Genomic DNA, 19,116 nt, shown 5'->3' with positions numbered 1-19,116 from the left:
ACCTTTCTCACCTGTAGTAAAAATGACAACTGTAAGGGCTTTAATAGCAACAACAGTCAAGAAGGGTTGGCAGGTTCTACAATTAGATGTTAATAGTGCATTCCTTCATGGAGACCTCCATGAAGGCCTAGTTGTGGAGGCACCAGGTTTAGTGTGCAAATTAAATAAGTCCCTATATGGACTCAAACAAGCAAGTAGACAGTGTGAGAAACTAACTGAAGCATTATGCTCTAGGGGATACACTCACTCAATGCTTGATTATTCTTTGTTCTATAAGAAAACTGAAGGCTTAGTAGTATTTGTAGCTGTGTATGTAGATGATGTTCTTGTCACTGGCACCCATCTACAAGATATTGAGTCTTTGAAAACCATTCTACATAATACCTTTAAGATAAAAGACCTAAGGAAGCTTCATTACTTTCTAGGTTTAGAAGTTCAATACACAGAAAAAGGAGTTTTGATGTCACAAAGGAAATCCACTATGGATCTTTTGAAAGAGTTTGGGTGTACAGACTGTCCTCCTATGACTTCCCCTCTAGATTCCTCTATGAAGTTAAAGGCTGATGAGGGAGCTCTGGCAGATCCTTCCTATTATAGGAAGTTGATTGGAAAGCTCAACTTCCTCACTAACACTAGGCTAGATATTGCCTACGGTGTACAACATCTTAGTCAATTCATGCAAAGTCCAAGAGAACCTCATTTGAAGGCAGCATACCATGTCTTAAGGTACTTGAAAGGTGATCCATCCTTGGGTATTTTGCTTAGCAATGATGCAGATTATAGAGTGAAGGCTTTTTGTGACTCAGATTGGGCCACTTGTCCCCAGTCCAGAAAATCAGTTAGTGGGTACATAGTGTTACTTGGTGGCAGCCCTATTAGTTGGAAATCTAAGAAGCAGTCCACTATTTTCCTATCCTCTGCAGAAGCTGAATACAGATCAGCTAGGATGGTTGTTGGTGAAATTGTATGGCTGGCTAGACTTCTTACTGAACTCACTGTTCCCCTAGCCTTGCCTATTCCCATATTATGTGACAGTAAAGTTGCCTTACATATAGCAAGGAATCCTATGTTCCATGAACGTACGAAGCATATTGAAGTGGATTGCCATTTTGTGCGAGACCAGCTGCAGGAAGGGTTGATTTCCCTTCACCATGTCTCTACTAATGATCAATTAGCTGACATTTTCACCAAGTCTCTAACAGGAATCAAGCATTCTACACTTCTTGGCAAGTTGGAAGTGAGCTCCTCACCTCCAACTTGAGGGGGTGTGTTGAGAGTATTCATATACACCATGTATTACATTGTCTTTATTCTTTCATTTCTTTTATTATTCTTACTTGTACAGTGCTTACATCAGATGTTAGTAAGGTGTTAGTTGATATTAGGTATTAGTTTGGGTACTATAAATAGGACATTAATTGTATATTTTTATTTGAGTTGTAAATAATGAAAATCGGCTCTCCATTCTAGAAACTTCATTTGTGCGCTCTCTCTCTCTCTCTCTCTCTCTCTCTTACACGATCTGTATTTTCGCCATTAGAGCTCACACCGAACTCATGTCTCTTTTCCTCGATTACCTCTGAATTTCACACTTTTACCAATCAAACTTCATAAAAAGAACCGTTTGAAATAGTTGAAGCACATTTAAAGTCATTCGGGGACATCAACTGGATTAAATACGAGTACATTTTAAGAAATATTGATTAATAAACTCGCAAATTTTTTACGATTATATCATTTTCAATGTTTGATATTTCGTGTTTGATATGGTATATATTGTCCCCGAAGAATAAGATAATCTCCAATTATTATTTGTCCCTCTTGAGTATGAAAGTAAATATTTTTCAGGAGAGTGATAAGTGTAAGAGAGTATGAATTAGACGTATGTTATGGTTTTTTCAAATAAACATTTACTAATATTTAAATGAAAAAGAATATAAAATTTAATATTTAAGCAGAGAATAATATAAGGACAATGTCATTATTCCGCCAAGTTTCGATTTTTTAGTAGTGAGCTACTTACACTAAATGATTTCTCAATATATAAAAGGATAAGAAAGTAAATATGAATAGAAAATGCTAAATGATTAACTAGTGACTTGATTGGAGCAGAGTTCCAAACGGGGAACATTTTATCTTGATCAAACCGAGGAAATTGTAATTATAGGCGTAATCTATCTATCTACATCTATACACACTATACTGAAGGCACTAAATGTCGTTCACCCTTTTTTATCCTCCACGAGTGCACTCTATACTGGATAAAATTGTAGATACAAGTTAATGACTTTTTAAAAAAAGGAAAATTAGGAAGAAGAGAAGAAGTAGGACACTCCTTTAATTATTATCCCTAATAATCTAACACAGAGTGTAAAGTCAAAATCTTCATAGGTTAAAAACTAAAAAGAATTAGACAATAAGTAGGAGACCCATTATTTATTAGCATTATTTAATATCTATCCTAATAATCTAACGAAGGGTGTAAAGTCAAAATCTTCGTAGGTTAAAAACGGAGAAAAAATTAGACAATAAGTAGGAGAACCATTATTTAATATCCTATTAAAGAGATCAAATTTTCTGTAGTTAAAAAAAAAATTGACTTTCTAATTTTTAGATTGTTCCGATAGTTTTTTCATAATAAATGTCTTCAAAATTTTTGTAGTGCCAAAAGTTCTTGTGATCTTTTACGTAGCGATCGAGCTATTAATTCAAGTCTGTAATTACAGTTGAATAATATTATTGTAGTTTCTTATAAGTATTATATTATACTAGTGATGTTATGTCCGGGCTTAGCCCGGGCCCAATGACTATTTATATACAGTCAGACATCTCTATAACAGTATCCTTATATAACAATCATTCACCATAAAAGCTAAATTTTTGTCGAATCGATTTTTATGTTATAATATATGTTATAATCGATGTTATGTTATAATATATGTACTCTATAACAAAAATACCGAAACAAATGAGACTGTTATAGAGGGGATTGATTGTATGAGCAATCCTCCCAGAGTCCCCATACCCAGCATTTTTATATATACCCACTGTTGGGATCACCGTTGAAGTTATACCTGCATTGCCCAAAAATTTCAAAGTATACCCGCTCAGATCCGAAGTAGTTCAATCTCTTCAATGCAACTTCAGAAATCAAATATGAAGTTCTTCTATTTTTCAGATGCAACTTCAGAAATTCGAATCTTAAGAGGTTCAATCTCTTCAATGCAACTTCAGAAATCAAATTTGAAGTACTTTTATCTTTCAAATGCAACTTCAGTAACTTGAATCTTAAGTAGTTCAATCTATTGAATGCAAATTTAGATATCGAATCTTAAGTTCTGAAGCATAAATTTGTTCTTCGATTTTCAATAATCTAGTACACGATTCAATGCCAAAATCTACTCCAAATGAGCTTAAATTTGAAATCACTTTCAAATATCATAAAGAACAAATCCCAATCATCAAATTGTCAACGACAACAAATTTAACAAACTCACTTTGCAACTAAAAAGAAGAAGAAGAAGAAACTTTAAGCACAAAGAAGAAGAAAACAACATCAAAGAAGAATGAGAAAAGTTTATATATTTGAAGTTATCCAAAAACTGTGAATCAGTTAAAAAATTTCAAAAAAAATGAATACAAATTCAATGGGCGGTGTAAAATTAGGTGCCACATGAAAATTTTACCCTCTACGTTACCCGAGTTCCTGTTTTTTGTATTTTAGTTGTGGTAATCTGATTTTAAGTATAATATTAAGCAATATGTTATTGAAATTTCCCGAAACACTAATTATCATATCTTATTGGTCTAGAAAAAGCATCTGCGTGAAAAATAGAATTACATATGTCCTTATTTCTGAAGTATCGAACTTCATTTTTTATGTATTATAAATTTTTAAAAGTAATTTAATTTAAAAAATTAAAGTATAATAATAAAATTTCTCAAGCCGAAGAACTAATTTTTAAAAAAATATCCTTATAAAAAATTTCTTTGTCTCATTATATGCCTTAAATATGGGTTAGAGAGTAAAACGATATTATTGGAAACTAAATAGTGATTAACTGTACCTCAATTTTTTCCAAAATTTATAAAACTAATTAATTCTTATTTGTAAGCAACTGCAATATTCTTGAGCATTGTAGTAAACTACCATTTTGTAATGTAGTTGGCATCTATAACAAGGTTATAATTTTATTTCATAAGTTGTGGATTACTCTATATGCAATGATTTATATTTTATGTAATTAAAATAATGACCATTTAAAAAGCTAATCACATAAAAATGTCCAAACCAAGAAAATATTTTTAAAATTTTTATGTAAGATCTCAACAGAAAATTTCAAGTTAAGTTACATATACTGAACTTAAACTAAATCGAACAATCTCTTAAATTAAATAATTATGGCATGGATAAAATTACACTCAATAGTCATTAAAGTAGCTTTAGCCATGTGGATATCAAATAGACAATAAAGTACAAATTAATACTATACGTGATGAGAATATTAATGGACCCCACATTATTAAATGTTGTGCCTGACAAATTTCGGGGGAAGTGCACGGATAGCCACTAATAACATATGTATTTACTTTTAAGCCATTGTTTAATATGTCTTTAGTCTTTAGCCAATGCTTAATAAACTTTAACTGCCCGGACGAAAATACCCTTCTGCTCATGTCCTTAACTTTTGAACTTAACTTTAGGACTTCAGGACTACATGTCCTTAACTTTTGAACTTGGAACTCTAAGTTCAGGACTTCAGGACTATGTGTCCTTAACTTTTGAACTTGTAACTGTAAGTTTAGGACCAAGTGTCCTTAACTTTTGAGCTTGTTAGTCTAAGTTCAGGACTTCAGGACCTATTGTCATTAACTTTTGAACTTGTAACTATAAGTTCAGTACCTATTGTCCTTAACTTTTGAGCTTGTCAGCCTAAGTTTAGGACCAACTATCCTTAACTTTTGAACTTGTAAAAGACGAGGGGGACAAAAGGCTGCTGCAATTACGAAAGGCAATTCATGTACCCAATCTGTCATCGCATGCAGACATGCTACACCAACGAAGCTGCTTAACGACGTAGCCGTCTCGTTTCCTTGGCATGTAATTTTATAAGTACTAACTTTCTATTATAAGAAGCGCTAGTACTGGTAACATTCTCATAGCAAGGAAACATCCTGTGTGCTAAGAAGGGATCACGTTTCAAGCTCAAGCATGGGAACTCTTAATAATTTTTTAAGTGATATTTGCCTTCTAAAACAAAAACATATATATACCTCCTTCTGATACTTGGAATGGAGCTCCTGTAACATTGACAATTCACGAGTAACTGGCCGCAAAAAGGGATTTTTTCCTTACAGTCGGCGACAAAGTTTTCTCCCTAACACATGAAAGAGATAGAAGAAAGGGTAACACAGTCTTTTTATATTAATTTTAATAGACTAGTGGCTACTATTGCTAAGCATTAAAAATATTGGATAAAGAGTAAATACCACTTTAAAAAGTGACTACCCCGTACAATTTTTACACAAATTTCCAATATGGAATGACATATGCAATACGATGAAACAAAACATTATAAAATGACAAAAATGCCTTTGTGATGAAGCAGGCATGTTGACCATCAGCTCCTTGCTTATCCTCACTTATATAATAGTAATAGATTATGAACATATTCTATATATTACATCTATTTCTTGTGAACATGTAATTTATTATTTTGAGAAAAATTTCTAACGAGAAAAAATTACAAAAAATTAGAAACATAAGACTTAAATATTTATGACTAATCAAAATTCATATAGAAAGATATGACAAATTACAATTGATATTGTGCATGGCTAAAAACTACCGAGAGGATGAAAGTGGCCTCATTCTAGGAGATGCTAAGAATATGAATATCACTAAAAAATTATAATTTTGGAATATAAATTCTGTTAATTGCTACAGACTTAAAATATGTCGTGGCACCTTAATGCTATATAATAATTTTTCCAACTAAATATAAGATTTAATCTCATTGATAGTGTTTGGCACTTGTCTTTCCAACATAGAATCCGTTTGGCCAAATTCTTAAAATTTATTTATTTATAGTTATTTTACAATTTCTATAGTATTCTTATTAATTAAAAAAAATAGAATGATCATAGAACTTCTATTATCATTATTTCTTCATTTATCGAGTTGCTAAATTAGATCAACAATCGTCATTTTTAGAAACTCGTATTTTTTAAAATAATTTTGTAACTCAAATATAATTAGTTAATATAGTATTTATGTAATTTCTTAAAATTATATATTTATTGAGATGTGATTGCAATATAGTAAGACTAGTTCTTTAAAAGTATCTCAACTAGTTCTGTCGTATTACTGCTGAAATCAACACATTATTGTCTTTTTTTTATACTGAAATTGACTCTCAAAACATTTTATCACCATACCTTTTCTGACATATTTTCCTGTCACCTTAGACTTTAATATTTAAGTTTAACCAAACATATCAAAATTAATCTACAAAATATTTCGTTAAATATAACCCATATAAAGAATGATCTATGTTATAGTATACAACGAGTCAGTGACAATGTAACAATCATTTACATGATCAATATAATTTAACATATTATAATATGTTAGTTATTATTGTTACGAAACTGTCGATGACGTTAATGATTAATATTCATTTTTCATTACAGATTTTATCAATACTTTTCATAGACAGGCTATATACAAAACATTTACATTATATTTTATACTCATAATAATATAAAAAAATAAAAGAAACTGATTATTTCTAATGCGTTGATGAAATTCCAGGGTGTGAACTGAGGCCCATGCAACTGTCACTATTCTAACTTTTTCTCTTTTCTACACAAAAGAATAATGAGTTGAAAAAATTAAAAACAAAGAAAGAGAGGAAAAATCAAAGTTAGAACATTCACCATAAACGACGTCGCCGCGGTCAGGTTGCCCCCATCCCCCCCTACCCCACTCCTCTCTTCCCCCAATCCTCTCTCTTTTTCCTCTGGTTAGTAGGTTTTTTTTTTCGCGATTCTCTCTGGCGACCGGAAGATTCAGAATTTGAGCTCTCCAGATCAAGATTCTTCATCCTGTAAGCTTTCTATTGATCTATTTTTCGCATATATCAGTACTGTTTTGTTACTTTTTTTTTCTTTTTTTTTTTTGGGTTTAGGGTTTGTTTCAAGGTTAATGCGCAAGTTTTGTACTTTATATATGTAGACTGTGATCATTTTGTGTATGGCTTTATATGTTTTTTAGGTTGTCTTTAGAACAATTATAACGTTGAACATTGAATTGGGCGTGAATATAGGTAGAGTTCATTGTTGAAGAAGAGCGAAGAAAGGAGGGTAGAATTGATATTTTTGTGTGTGTGTGTGTGTGTGAGGTGGTGTTGGTGATCAGATCTTGAGAGACTATTCATATATGGTAGTTTTGAGGTTGAAAGGAGTTAAGAAGGGTAAATCTGTGGTTTCACTTCTGTAGTTGAGGAGGAGTAGGAGTGAGGAGGGTGGTTTACGTGGTAGCGGGATTCAGCAGCACCTTAGGAAGTTCATTCTTGTATTTTTTCTATGACATTTTGGTATACAGTAGAGACCTTTCTGAACATCTGGAGCACCTGAGGATTACTTTTGGGTTGTTGCTTCAACACCAGCTGTATGCCAGACAATCTAAGTGTGTGTTTGCTGCAATCACAGTGGAGTATTTGGGGCACTATATTTCTGCTAAAGGTGTTGCTACTGACCCTAAGAAGATCTTAGCAGTACAGAAATGGCCCACTCCCACCACCCTCAACCAACTCAGAGGTTTTATGGAATTAGCAGGGTATTGTAGGAGGTTCATCAAGGATTATGGGGTTATTAGCAGACCTCTTACTGATTTGTTGAAGAAGGAATGCTTCAAATGGACTAATGAAGCCACTCATTCCTTCGAGGAATTGAAGAGGGCGTTGACTTCATCCCCAGTTTTAGCTTTGCCTAATTTTGATAATCCCTTTATAGTGGAAACTGATGCTTGTGACATGGGTCTGGGTGTTGTACTGATGCATCAAGGGCAGCCAATTGCCTATTTGAGTAAGGCATTATCAGTCAAGCACTTATCTTCTCTGTATATGACAAGGAACTCTTAGCTTTAGTAATGGCGATTACCAAATGGAGTCAGTACTTGATAGGCAGACAGTTTGTGGTTCGAACTGATCAGAAAGCATTGAAGTTTTGCTTGAACAACAACTACATATAGGGTCTCAACGTAAGGGATCACCAAACTTATGCAATTTGACTTTGAAATTGAAATAAGAAGGGCAAAGAGAACAAGGCTTCGGATGCCTTGTCTGGAGTTCCTACAGTTGAACTGGCAACTTTGTCTTTGTCCACTATGAGGACTAATCTACTGGATTCTATCCAAGACAGTTGGAGACTTAATCTAGAGATGCAAGCACTTATTCTCCAATTACAATCCAAACCAGAGGAATGTAAGGGATACAGTTTCATTAACCAGCAACTCAGAAGACATGGGAAGTTGGTTGTAGGTGCTGACTTAGACTTGAGGTCAGAAATTATTACATTGTGGCACTCCTCTCCTCAGGGAGGACACTCGGGGTGGATAATACTTACAGGAGAATCTCGGCTATTTTTTACGTGAAGGGTCTCAAAGAGGTTGTTACCACCTTTGTCAGAAAAGTAATATGACACCTCAGCTTAGCCTGATTTACTCCAACCTCTTCGAATTCCTCTCATTGCTTGGAGTAGTATCGGTATGGATTTACAGAGGTCTTCCTAATTCTAAGGGAAAGTCAGTTACCTGGGTGGTTGTTGATAGGTTTACCAAGATGCACACTTCATCTCCCTGTCTCATCCTTATTCTGCTAGTGAGCTCATAAAATGTTTATGGAGTACATCTACAAATTGCATGGGATGCCTGCTTATATTGTCAGTGATAGAGATCCAATATTCACCAGCAAATTCTAGCAAGAGCTCTTTTCAATCCAAGGGGTTACTTTGAGCACTTCCATGACTTATCACCCACATTTTGATGGGCAGACTGAGGTGCTTAATAGATGTTTGGAAACTTATTTGGTCTCTGTTCCTCATTTTTGCAGAATGGTGGTACAATACCAGCTTTCATTCATCCATCCATTGACTCCTTATGAAGCTCTTTATGGACAACCTCCTCCTCTTCATCTTCCTTATATGGCAGGGGATTCTGCTTATGAAGATATTGACAGAATTTTAGTCACTAGGGAACTTAAGTTTCATCTTCTCAAACATCACTTAGCTAGGTCTCGGCAGAGGAAGGTATCCCGGGCTAACAATCACAGGTCTGACAAGCAGTTCAGTGTTGGTGATTGGGTGTATCTGAAAGCTCAACCCTATAGACAAGTTACTTTGTCTACTCATCACTTCAATAAGCTGTCCTACAAGTATTATGGACCATATATGATTACTGAGAAGGTTGGCCAGGTTGCTTATAAATTAGCCTTACCCTCTGAGTTGCAGCTGCATCCTACCTTCCATGTGTCCTTGCTGAAACCTTGTCATGAACTGCCTAAGCAGGCCACTCAGCCTCCTTATTAGACATTGCTAATCTGTATTGACCTCAGCCTTTTAAAGTGCTCCAACGTAGGATGGTTCAGAAAGGAAATAAAGTTGTTGCCCAATGGTTTTCAATGGGGCAGGTTACTGAAGAAATTGCAACCTGGGAAGATGCTTTTGTGGTGAAGGCTCGATTTCCTGCATTTCTTCCTTGAGGTCAAGGAAGCATGGGAGACGCAATGATATGATATTATTTGGTATAATTAATAGAAGCTGTGCAGCAGTTATTTGGGAGGCTTCCGGAGCAGTACTTAGTTTGTTGAGTCAGTTGTAATACGCGTCAGCGTGATTGCAGAATAGTCCTTCTATCTTTCTTTATTAATTTCCTTATTTCCACTTTAGTCATTCTTCACTTTCCAGTATATCTACTCTGTAAAGTCATTTCAGAAGGTTATGAATGAAGTGTTTGCCTAAACTAAATTAAATATAACTCGAGAAAGAGAATCGGTATTTAATCTGTAGGTTTCCTCTCTGGTGCAGTTCCTCCTCCTCTACCTCTGGTCATCTCTGATTAGGTAACTCTTGCTAAAGCAACAGGTATTGATATCATCCACGGTTGTTGCTAACTCCCTCTAGGTAATTGTATGATTTTCCTAGGTAAAAGAGCTCATGACCAATTATATAGCATGATTTATTGAAGGAATTATAATTATGTAAGTTCATTTGAATCGATGGGTGATGCAAGATGGAACTATAATATAGGTAAAGTAAGGCTAATTGAAGAAGGAAAGAAAAAACTATAGAGGAAATTAAGCAAACACTTCATTCATAACCTTCTCGAATGACTTTAAAGCGAAGAAGGACTAAAGTGGAAATAAGGAAATTAATAAAGAAAGATAGAAGGACTGTTCTGCAATCAAGCTGACGCGTATTAAAACTGACTCAACAGACTAAGTACTATTTCGGAAGCCTCCCGTATAACTGCTGCCCAACTTCTATTAATTATACCAAAGAATATCGTATCAATGGGCGTGTTGAGACGGAACACTTTGGGGCATCTTTCATGATTATATTGGAAGAATGAGTTATATTTTCACCATGTTTTTTATTGTATATTAAGAAGGTTGGATTGATTGGACCAGTTGATTTGCCTACCCTTTCTTTAATAATTGGTTACTTTGTTGAATGCAAAGTGCCTCTCTACTCCTTCGGGGTAGGGGTAAGGTCTGCGTACGCTCTACCCTCCCCAAACCCCACTTGGTGGGATTTTACTGGGTGGTTGTTGTTGTTGTTGAATGCAAAGTGGCCATGGGATTATGGTGCAGTGGTTTAGTTAAAATAAGCTGCAAAAAGGAAGAGAAGTCGACAATAAGAATGAAAATATGGAATGCATAATATATGGTGCAATGGGTTAGTTAAATAAGTGGTTGAAAATAAAATGTGATGTGCCTTTATAGAGTTGTTATGGAGGTTCCAGTACTTGATCCCAGCTGTTATTTGGTGGGGAAAAAATCTAAGATGTTTCACTACCTAAAAAACTTGTTTCCCTTATGCTTTAATCTTTTGCCTTCTTGATTCTTGTTCTTATGCTTTTTCTTAATTTATGGAGAAAGGGAAGTATTTATTTGGAAAATTATCTTACTTCAATAGGTTTTGAAGTCAACGGAAGAAGATGCATCCCCCTTTGACTCTACATAGGCACCCGTTATGTGCTGATGTAAGTTTTCACATTCTTAATTACTAGAATGATTGCTCATTTTATTATGTCAATTTATGGTAGATACTTGCACCAGGTGGTTTTGTTCCCTTCTGTTTTTCTCTTTCTTGTTTTGCGGATAGCGACAATGCATTTTGCAGGTTTTCTTGGTGAAGTTATAATATAGCATCTGTTTTTGCATTTAGAAGATGCATATACTTTTTTTGTTGCAAATTGATTTAAATGGCTGTTTTTTTGCATGTTGTTATTCGCATTGACATGTAGTCTCTATGTATTGCTGGTCAATTTGTTTTTTCCCGGTAAATGTTAAGAAATAAGTGTCAAAAGCATCTCAAATACATTATTAAGATGGTTAGGTCTCTGGTGCAGATTATTGAGGAGTTTCAGAAGTGTCATACAGACCACCCACTAGGAAAATTCCTTGGGCAATGCACAGATCTGAAGATAAAGCTTGACCGGTGCTTCAGGCAGGAGGTAAGTCTTCTTGCTTTACCTATTAGGAAATTGTATGATTTTGAAAATATCTTCTTTAATGTTCTCCGTGTATGAGTCAATATAAAAGAAATAAGATGTCCTCCTGCAGAAAGCTATAAAGAGGAAAGCGAATTTTGAGCAGAGCAAGAAGTTGAAGGAGAGGCTCCAGGCTTACAGGAAGGAAACTGCTGACTTGTAATCAAGATGGTGATAGGAGGTTTGTTTTCGAGACATTGTTTTGCATCTCAACTCATGAACGGAAGTTTTGCTGCTGGGGTTGATCGAAGAAAGATTCGTGAATAGAATTGTTGTTTGTCTATTCTGATGTTTTCTATGGATCTCCAATATTTAAGTCAGCTGAAGTGAAATAAGATGTATATACACAAGAACTGATAAATTATAATAGCAACTTATCCGACCATTCTATCTGGGCAAAAGTGGGGATCCAGGATTTGAACTTTATTGGTTCGAGTTCGGTATGCTACAAGTCTACCACAACTCATTTTATTTATTGGGTTCGAAATCTATTACTTGTTTTGTGAATTTTTTAACGCATATATAGGGTCTGAGCCAATGCTATTGGGTTAGTGAATCCATTACATATACACTGCATCTGCCCTGCCTGGGAAGTCTTAAATCAAAGTACATAATTGATTGTTTGAACTGATAGAAGTGAAGTGATTTGGTTCTTTTGAGTTTTTTTCTAACCTTTCTATTACCTGTTATTGAGTTTTGGAAACAGAGTAATTTGGGGAAAGAAAGAGAAGATAAAAAAAATCCTACGTGAGAATAAACATAATCTTGTTTGGAATTTAAAGAACCAAATGCGTAGGAAAAAAACTGTGTTAAATCAATTTTTTCCTTTGTTCCTGTATTATGGATTCAAGTAAACTGTAGATAAATTGTTACAGCATAATACAATTTGTAAGCCAAGTTTCTTTTGGAACTCTAAATTTGTGTCGAGGGCCAGTTGGACAGTTAAATGAACAATTGCCATAATTTGTTCCACAAAAAGGTATTATGAACTTTCAAAGTTTTGATAGGATGACCAATGTGGTCTTAAATGGACTGTTACTGTAAGTTTAGACTTTAGTGTAAGTATTACTCTTGCTTTACCTATCAAAATAAAAATGTGAGTAGCATTCTTGCTGTTGTGGCACTCAAAGGGGAAAAAAGGGAGAAATAGAAAAGCTCTAAAATAGGGGAGGAGGTAAAAATGATTATAATCCTGTCAGAAATGATTGTATTCCTCGAGTAAATATAAAAAGAAATGTTCAGACTTCCAATTTTGTTCCCTTTTAGAAGTTCACAGCTGGTAGTAAATAAGCACCTTAAGCTTTTAGCTTTGTTTCCAATTATATTTTTATAATTATGGGCTCCAATCAACTGTTTGTTACAATTTTAGTGAACTCTAGGTTTAGATAAACTTGCTGCTGCAATGCTGCATCTGACCATTATTAGTTTGTGGACACTTTTTCTGCTGAAATTAGTTGTGAAAATAGGCATAGGCATCTATACTATATTAAAAGTACGAAGGCCCTTAGCGAAATGTCGTTCGTCTTTTTTACCCTTCAAAAATAAGTTTCACACTAAACAAAATAGTAATTTGATCCTCCTAACATTTAGGCTTTGAAGTAAGCTAAAATTTATTTATTAAATATTTTCTTATCTAAATTAGGTAGAAAGTCCCAATATCTAGAGCTTTAATATCAATTAACATTTACCTTATATAAGAGTTATATACAACTCATATTTAGACGGTAAATTATAATGAACTTTAAATTAAATTAGTATCGCGCGGTCAATATTAAGAATATTAATTACTTTAAATTATGATTTGCATTTTTAGTTTACTATATCATATTTAGTTAATAGAATTCCAACTGCATCTTAATTCTTAATACAATATTTCATTAATTAAATCTATATGAAATTAAAGCAAAAAAAATCATATATTCATCTTATAACTTTGTATTTCTTATTTTTTATTACAATATCTATCATTTAGTATTATTATATTATTAATATAATATTTTATTAACACGCCACTTGGCTTAAAATCATTGTCCACTAATCCTTTTAATACAGCATAAATATTTCTTACTTCTTAAAAATTACTATTACAATATTATTTTACTGTTCACGATTCCTTAATTTTTTAAAAATTTTCAAAACTATCTTGTATATTATTTACTCAATTAATTTTATTTTTAAAATTAATTTAACGTGTAAATATTCTGAATTATCTCTATTCCCATCATGGTACATCTTTCTTTACTCTAATATTATAATTAGCTTTTTCATTTTGAATTTTACATATAATCGAAATACTTTCGAATTTAAAACTAAATTGTAATTATAATTTTTCCCTAAATATAAAAAGATATGTCACTTTACTATTTTATCATAAAACCACTGATATTTTTAATAATTGTTATTTATATATTACATTACCATAAGCAAATGAAACTTTTATATTTAAATTGTCACTCACTATAATATTTAAATTAAATTATAATTTTGATTCTTCCAAAATGTAAGCAGATACGTTAGTTTACTATTTTATCATTAAATTACTAATATTCTCAATTCAATTAGTGCCGCTAACTTGGAAAGTTTCCTTCCAAGATTCCTAGTTGCTAAACATACGAAAAATAAAACTCAAATTAATTTCATTCATAAAATACCTATCTTAGATAGATGGTCACCTTCATTTATGTAATTTTGCTCAAATTCATTTAGAAATCTCATTGATTAGTTTTTTTTTAAAAAAAATATTTTATCTTTCCATTATGAAATCAAATTTTTATATGGATTTCATTAGATTTTTCCTAATTCTTATTAGGTTTCTGATCTAAAAGTGCCAAGTGTTTTTTTTCTTTTCTAAAGCATCACTTGACTTAATCACAATACTGACTATTCTCCTTTTCAACATAATATAAATATAAATATTAATACCCGCGCATGCGAGATCGGTACTAAAGAATATTAATTATTTTAAACTATGATTTATATTTTAATATATTAATATCACATTAATATAGTTACAACTGTCATCCTACTTCTTAGTACATTATTTTATTAATAAAACATATATGAAATTAAAGAAAAATAAATATTCATCGTATAACTTTTTTTTGTTTTTTATTTTGCTTTATCATAATATCTATTATTTAGTATTATTACTGTATTAATAATATTATATTTTATTAGCACACTTTGCTTAATATCATTATCCACTATTCCTTTTAATATAGCATAAATATTTCTTACTTCTGATAAATTATTTTTAAAATTTATTTATTGTTCATAATTTTAGTTTTCCAAATTTATCAATAATATAATTTTTTATTACTTACGTAGTTTATTATATTTATTAAAGTATTGATATCCTCATATTATCTCTATTCCATTATTATATATTTTTCTATTGTAATATTGTACTTAGTTTTCTCCATTTTGAATTTTTCATATAATCAAAATACTTTCATATTAAAACTAAATTATAATTTCGAATTTTTCCTACAGCTTAACATTTGGAAATCTCGTTGATTAGTTTTAAGGAAAAAAAACATAAGTATTTTATCTTCCCATTATCAATTCAAAATTTTTGTATAGATTCTCATTAGATTTTGTCTTAAAATTTATTTAGATCTTGTCTTAAATTTATTTAGATTTTGTCTTAAAAGCGCCAAGTGTCATATTCTCAATAAGCCACTTGGCTTAATCTCATGTTTCACTATCCTCCTTTTAATATAATTAGTATTAGTACTCGCGCGATGCGCGGACTTCAAACCATGTCAAAACTGACTTGGATTATTTGAATTGTAATAACTTTAAAATATAAACCTTTAGAAGCAGGACATGAAACTATTTTTCAAAAATGTCATAATCGGTGATCTATTTTCTTTTTCTATATATGTAACAACAGAACCCCTTGATTTTAGTATTTGCATTTCGTTTTGCTATCAACATTAAAGAATACTAAAAATGTCATATTGTGATATGTGTTGTTTGAGCATATTCGATCATATTATTTTAATAAAATTCTTACTTACCACTTTGTGTTTCATCTCAAATTCAAATAAGTCTTATTCTTCTACATTTTTAGACAATTTTTTGTTATGTTCTTTGCTTATAGTTATTGTATTATTCATTACTTAATATCGTTATACTGTAATGTGAACTTTTATTAGTTGACCAATTGACTTAATGTCTTACTTCTTACTTTTAATAACAACAACATACCTAGCTTAATAATATTTTATTATTTAAATCTATTAATAATAGTTTTAAGTATTTATTTAATTATTTAATTTATTTATATTAAATTATTCAACGTATAAGTACCCTCACACTATCTTTATTTTTCTCTATATATATTCTCTTTCCTACTATGAAATTTTAAATTATGTTTTGTACATTAATATTTGCCTATAATAAAAATATTATCATATTTTATTTTAAACAGTAACTTTTAATTGTCTAAAATATTAATGCATAAGTTTTTTGATTATTATGTTTCAAATCTATTGAGTTTTCTAATAATTATTTTTCTAATACATCCAATTAATATTTAATTTAAACCAACTGACTCATCGTAACTTATATATAATCTTTTAGCGGCGAATGCTCTATCTACCTATTTAGGAAAATCTTCTGACGCTGCTAACAATAGATATTTGTGTTGCAGCAAAATTTACCCAAGTTCTTATAGTTTAAAAAATTAACAAAAACTGAAAAACTATACTCAAATGACAACATGTATTATTGATTGTATCACAATTAACCACATGACATCACATTGTTAATAACAAAAGATCACCCATAAACCAACGATAATAATGATTTACCATTGAGGAGTCATCTATTTTGGTGCTATCATTTCAAATACAGTAGAAGTCATCTTCTTGGTGTACGAATGATATTATGTTCTTGCCATGAAGAAATTCTTTTTCCTTCCAATCTTTGTTGATTGCAAGTATAAAGTATTTGCAAGTTTAAACAATATAAAATAGACTGTTTGGGGCTTGGCTTTTCAGATTAGAGAAGGTAGAATTAAAGAAATAGTGAATGGCCATGTACAAAAAGATAGAAACTACTTCTAAAAGAACAGTTTTTCCTCAAAGAAATAGTGATGGTTATGCAGTTACATCACGTTATAACACCACTCTTAAAAAGGAATTCTTTATCCCTCACGCATGGGGGAGGGGAAAAGAAAGTTTGATTTTTTCTTATTATTCTGTGCCTACGATTTAGGAGAAATTTTAGCAATTGAGGTGTTGATTTTCTTTTTTTATTTTTTATATTTGAAGATATAAGGAAAATTCAGTTGAACTTATATTTCATTTTTAATCTAAAATGTTTATTTACCTATAAATTTGAAATAACTACCATATAAATATTTAAATATTTTAAATTCAAATTCAAAAGATAACTAATTAATAACAAAGTAGCTAATTTTATTCTACAGTTGTGACATGGCATTTTCTACATGCGACACTTGGCAAAATCTCATGGATGACTTCCTTCCTTTTAATAATAGATAGATATAGATTAGAATTATGGAATTTATGTAAATTAAATAGTGGAGGACTAAATTCAATTCGTGTTCAAATTCCGGACGTAAGACTCCAATCTCAAAAGGCATACTTTGTATAGGGATTTACCTTATATAGGACTTTAAATTTGAGTTTTCCTGTTTCTCCTTTTGGTAGTACTAAATTTTTTAACCAAAAATAGAGTTCTAACACTGCCTTTCTAATGCCGTGTATTAAAACCTATATATGTGTTATAAAATAATAAAAGAAGAAGAACAATATTGCAGAGAAAGAGAGAGAGAATTCTTATTGATTTGGGATGAATTACAATGGAATAGAACCCTTTATTTATAGGGAGAGGGTGACTTAGCCACCAAGTAATAAACCCTAGAATCTCCCTAAATATAGACATTCACCATAAATACAATTCTATTTATAACACTCCCCCTTGAATGTCTATTCAACAGATAATGTGCCTCATTAAAACCTTAACTAAAATAAAACCCAGTGGGAAAAAAATTCTAGAGAAGGAAAAAGAGTACACATATCTAATAATACGCCTTTTGGTTGCCTCGTTAAAAACCTTGCAAGGAAAACCCAATGGGACAAAATATTGTAAGGGAAAAAGAGTACAACGCGTATTAACTCCCCCTCATGAGAGCATCACTTCACATCCTTAAGCATTTGCATTCCAATCTTGTGCACCATCTTCAAAAGATCTTTGGTAGAGATTTAATGAACAAATCAGGCATATTAACTTGAATGAATATATTGCACCTTGAAATCATCATTCTTGATAGAGATGAATTATCTTCATATGATCTTGTTGGAATCGTCAGCTCAATATCTTCGCATAGAGGTGAAAACTCTTGCTATCATATTATCATGCATATAGTTATAGCAAGATACATTTGTGCACAAATTGCATTGAGGATGTAGTACTTCATGACCATGAATTCTATATGCTTTAAGCAATTTAAATCCTTCAGGGATTGTTAAGTCATATAAGTCATATAATAGACTTTAGATGCATATCAAGTTTTCATGTCATGCTAGACATATAAGATATCGAAAACTGATTGCACATACCATTGACTTTATACTTTCAAGTGTTTGAACTACATGTTCAAAACTACATGTCTTTCATATGAAACCAATTCTATTCGAATTGTTTCTTCAGACTTAAGATCCTCATATATATATATTTAGCGCTATCATAGATGTCGTCGACAAATATTTTATATCGGTTTCAACATTTTTAATAAAGACATAACATAGAGATCTCTTCATTCATTTCAGGTACCTAAACCTCTATTGAGATTTTATGAAGCATTATGTCATGTGATCTTCTAGATCACTTGCCTCCTTTATTATGATCATTTAGATCATTTGCTCATCTTCTTTATCAAGAAGTTTATTTGAAACCGATTTGTCTATATGCTTTAAGCGTACCATAGACTTTGTCCTTCTAGGACTTAATAGGAGCATTTGCAACGAGAATATAGTTACTTTCTTTGGGTCAACAAATGTGTTTGGCATGCTTTGCAATATATTGCAAATGAATTATCCTTTTATGAACTTCAAGTTCATATCTTATTCGAGGATCTTAGATGTACACATGATAATTCATTATACGTAACTTTTTCTCAACTGTTTATCTTGTCTCCCCCCTCATGTTAGAAAAACTAACTTGTTTCCTCAACTTTGAGAATCCATCTTTGTGCGTTATGGTGTTAATCAAAATATACACCGCACATCAATAATAATAAGATGGAATTGGTTCCTGACCCTAAACCACTTGTGAGGGGAGAAAATAATATACTTTCGTATATAACGTAT

General features: G+C 31.9%; 2 protein-coding genes across 2 annotated transcripts; both read left to right on the top strand.

Annotated features, from left to right (window-relative positions):
• Positions 1 to 22: 22 nt before the first annotated feature.
• LOC109240058 (uncharacterized mitochondrial protein AtMg00810-like) lies at positions 23 to 1,261 on the top strand. Its single transcript, XM_019406674.1, has one exon. It carries the CDS (start codon positions 23 to 25, stop codon positions 1,259 to 1,261), a length of 1,239 nt encoding a protein of 412 aa, XP_019262219.1.
• Positions 1,262 to 6,929: 5,668 nt separating this feature from the next.
• Positions 6,930 to 12,264, top strand: LOC109240067 (COX assembly mitochondrial protein 1-like). The gene is made up of 4 exons (XM_019406682.1): positions 6,930 to 7,109; positions 11,197 to 11,263; positions 11,633 to 11,737; positions 11,847 to 12,264. Exons 2-4 carry the CDS (start codon positions 11,219 to 11,221, stop codon positions 11,934 to 11,936), a joined length of 240 nt encoding a protein of 79 aa, XP_019262227.1. The 5' UTR covers positions 6,930 to 7,109; positions 11,197 to 11,218; the 3' UTR covers positions 11,937 to 12,264.
• Positions 12,265 to 19,116: the final 6,852 nt, after the last annotated feature.

The sequence above is a fragment of the Nicotiana attenuata genome, unplaced genomic scaffold (genome assembly GCF_001879085.1).
Source record: "Nicotiana attenuata strain UT unplaced genomic scaffold, NIATTr2, whole genome shotgun sequence".
Taxonomy (NCBI): Eukaryota; Viridiplantae; Streptophyta; class Magnoliopsida; order Solanales; family Solanaceae; genus Nicotiana; species Nicotiana attenuata.
Note: the sequence above shows the minus strand (reverse complement) of the source record. Positions and strands in the feature narration are given on the sequence as shown.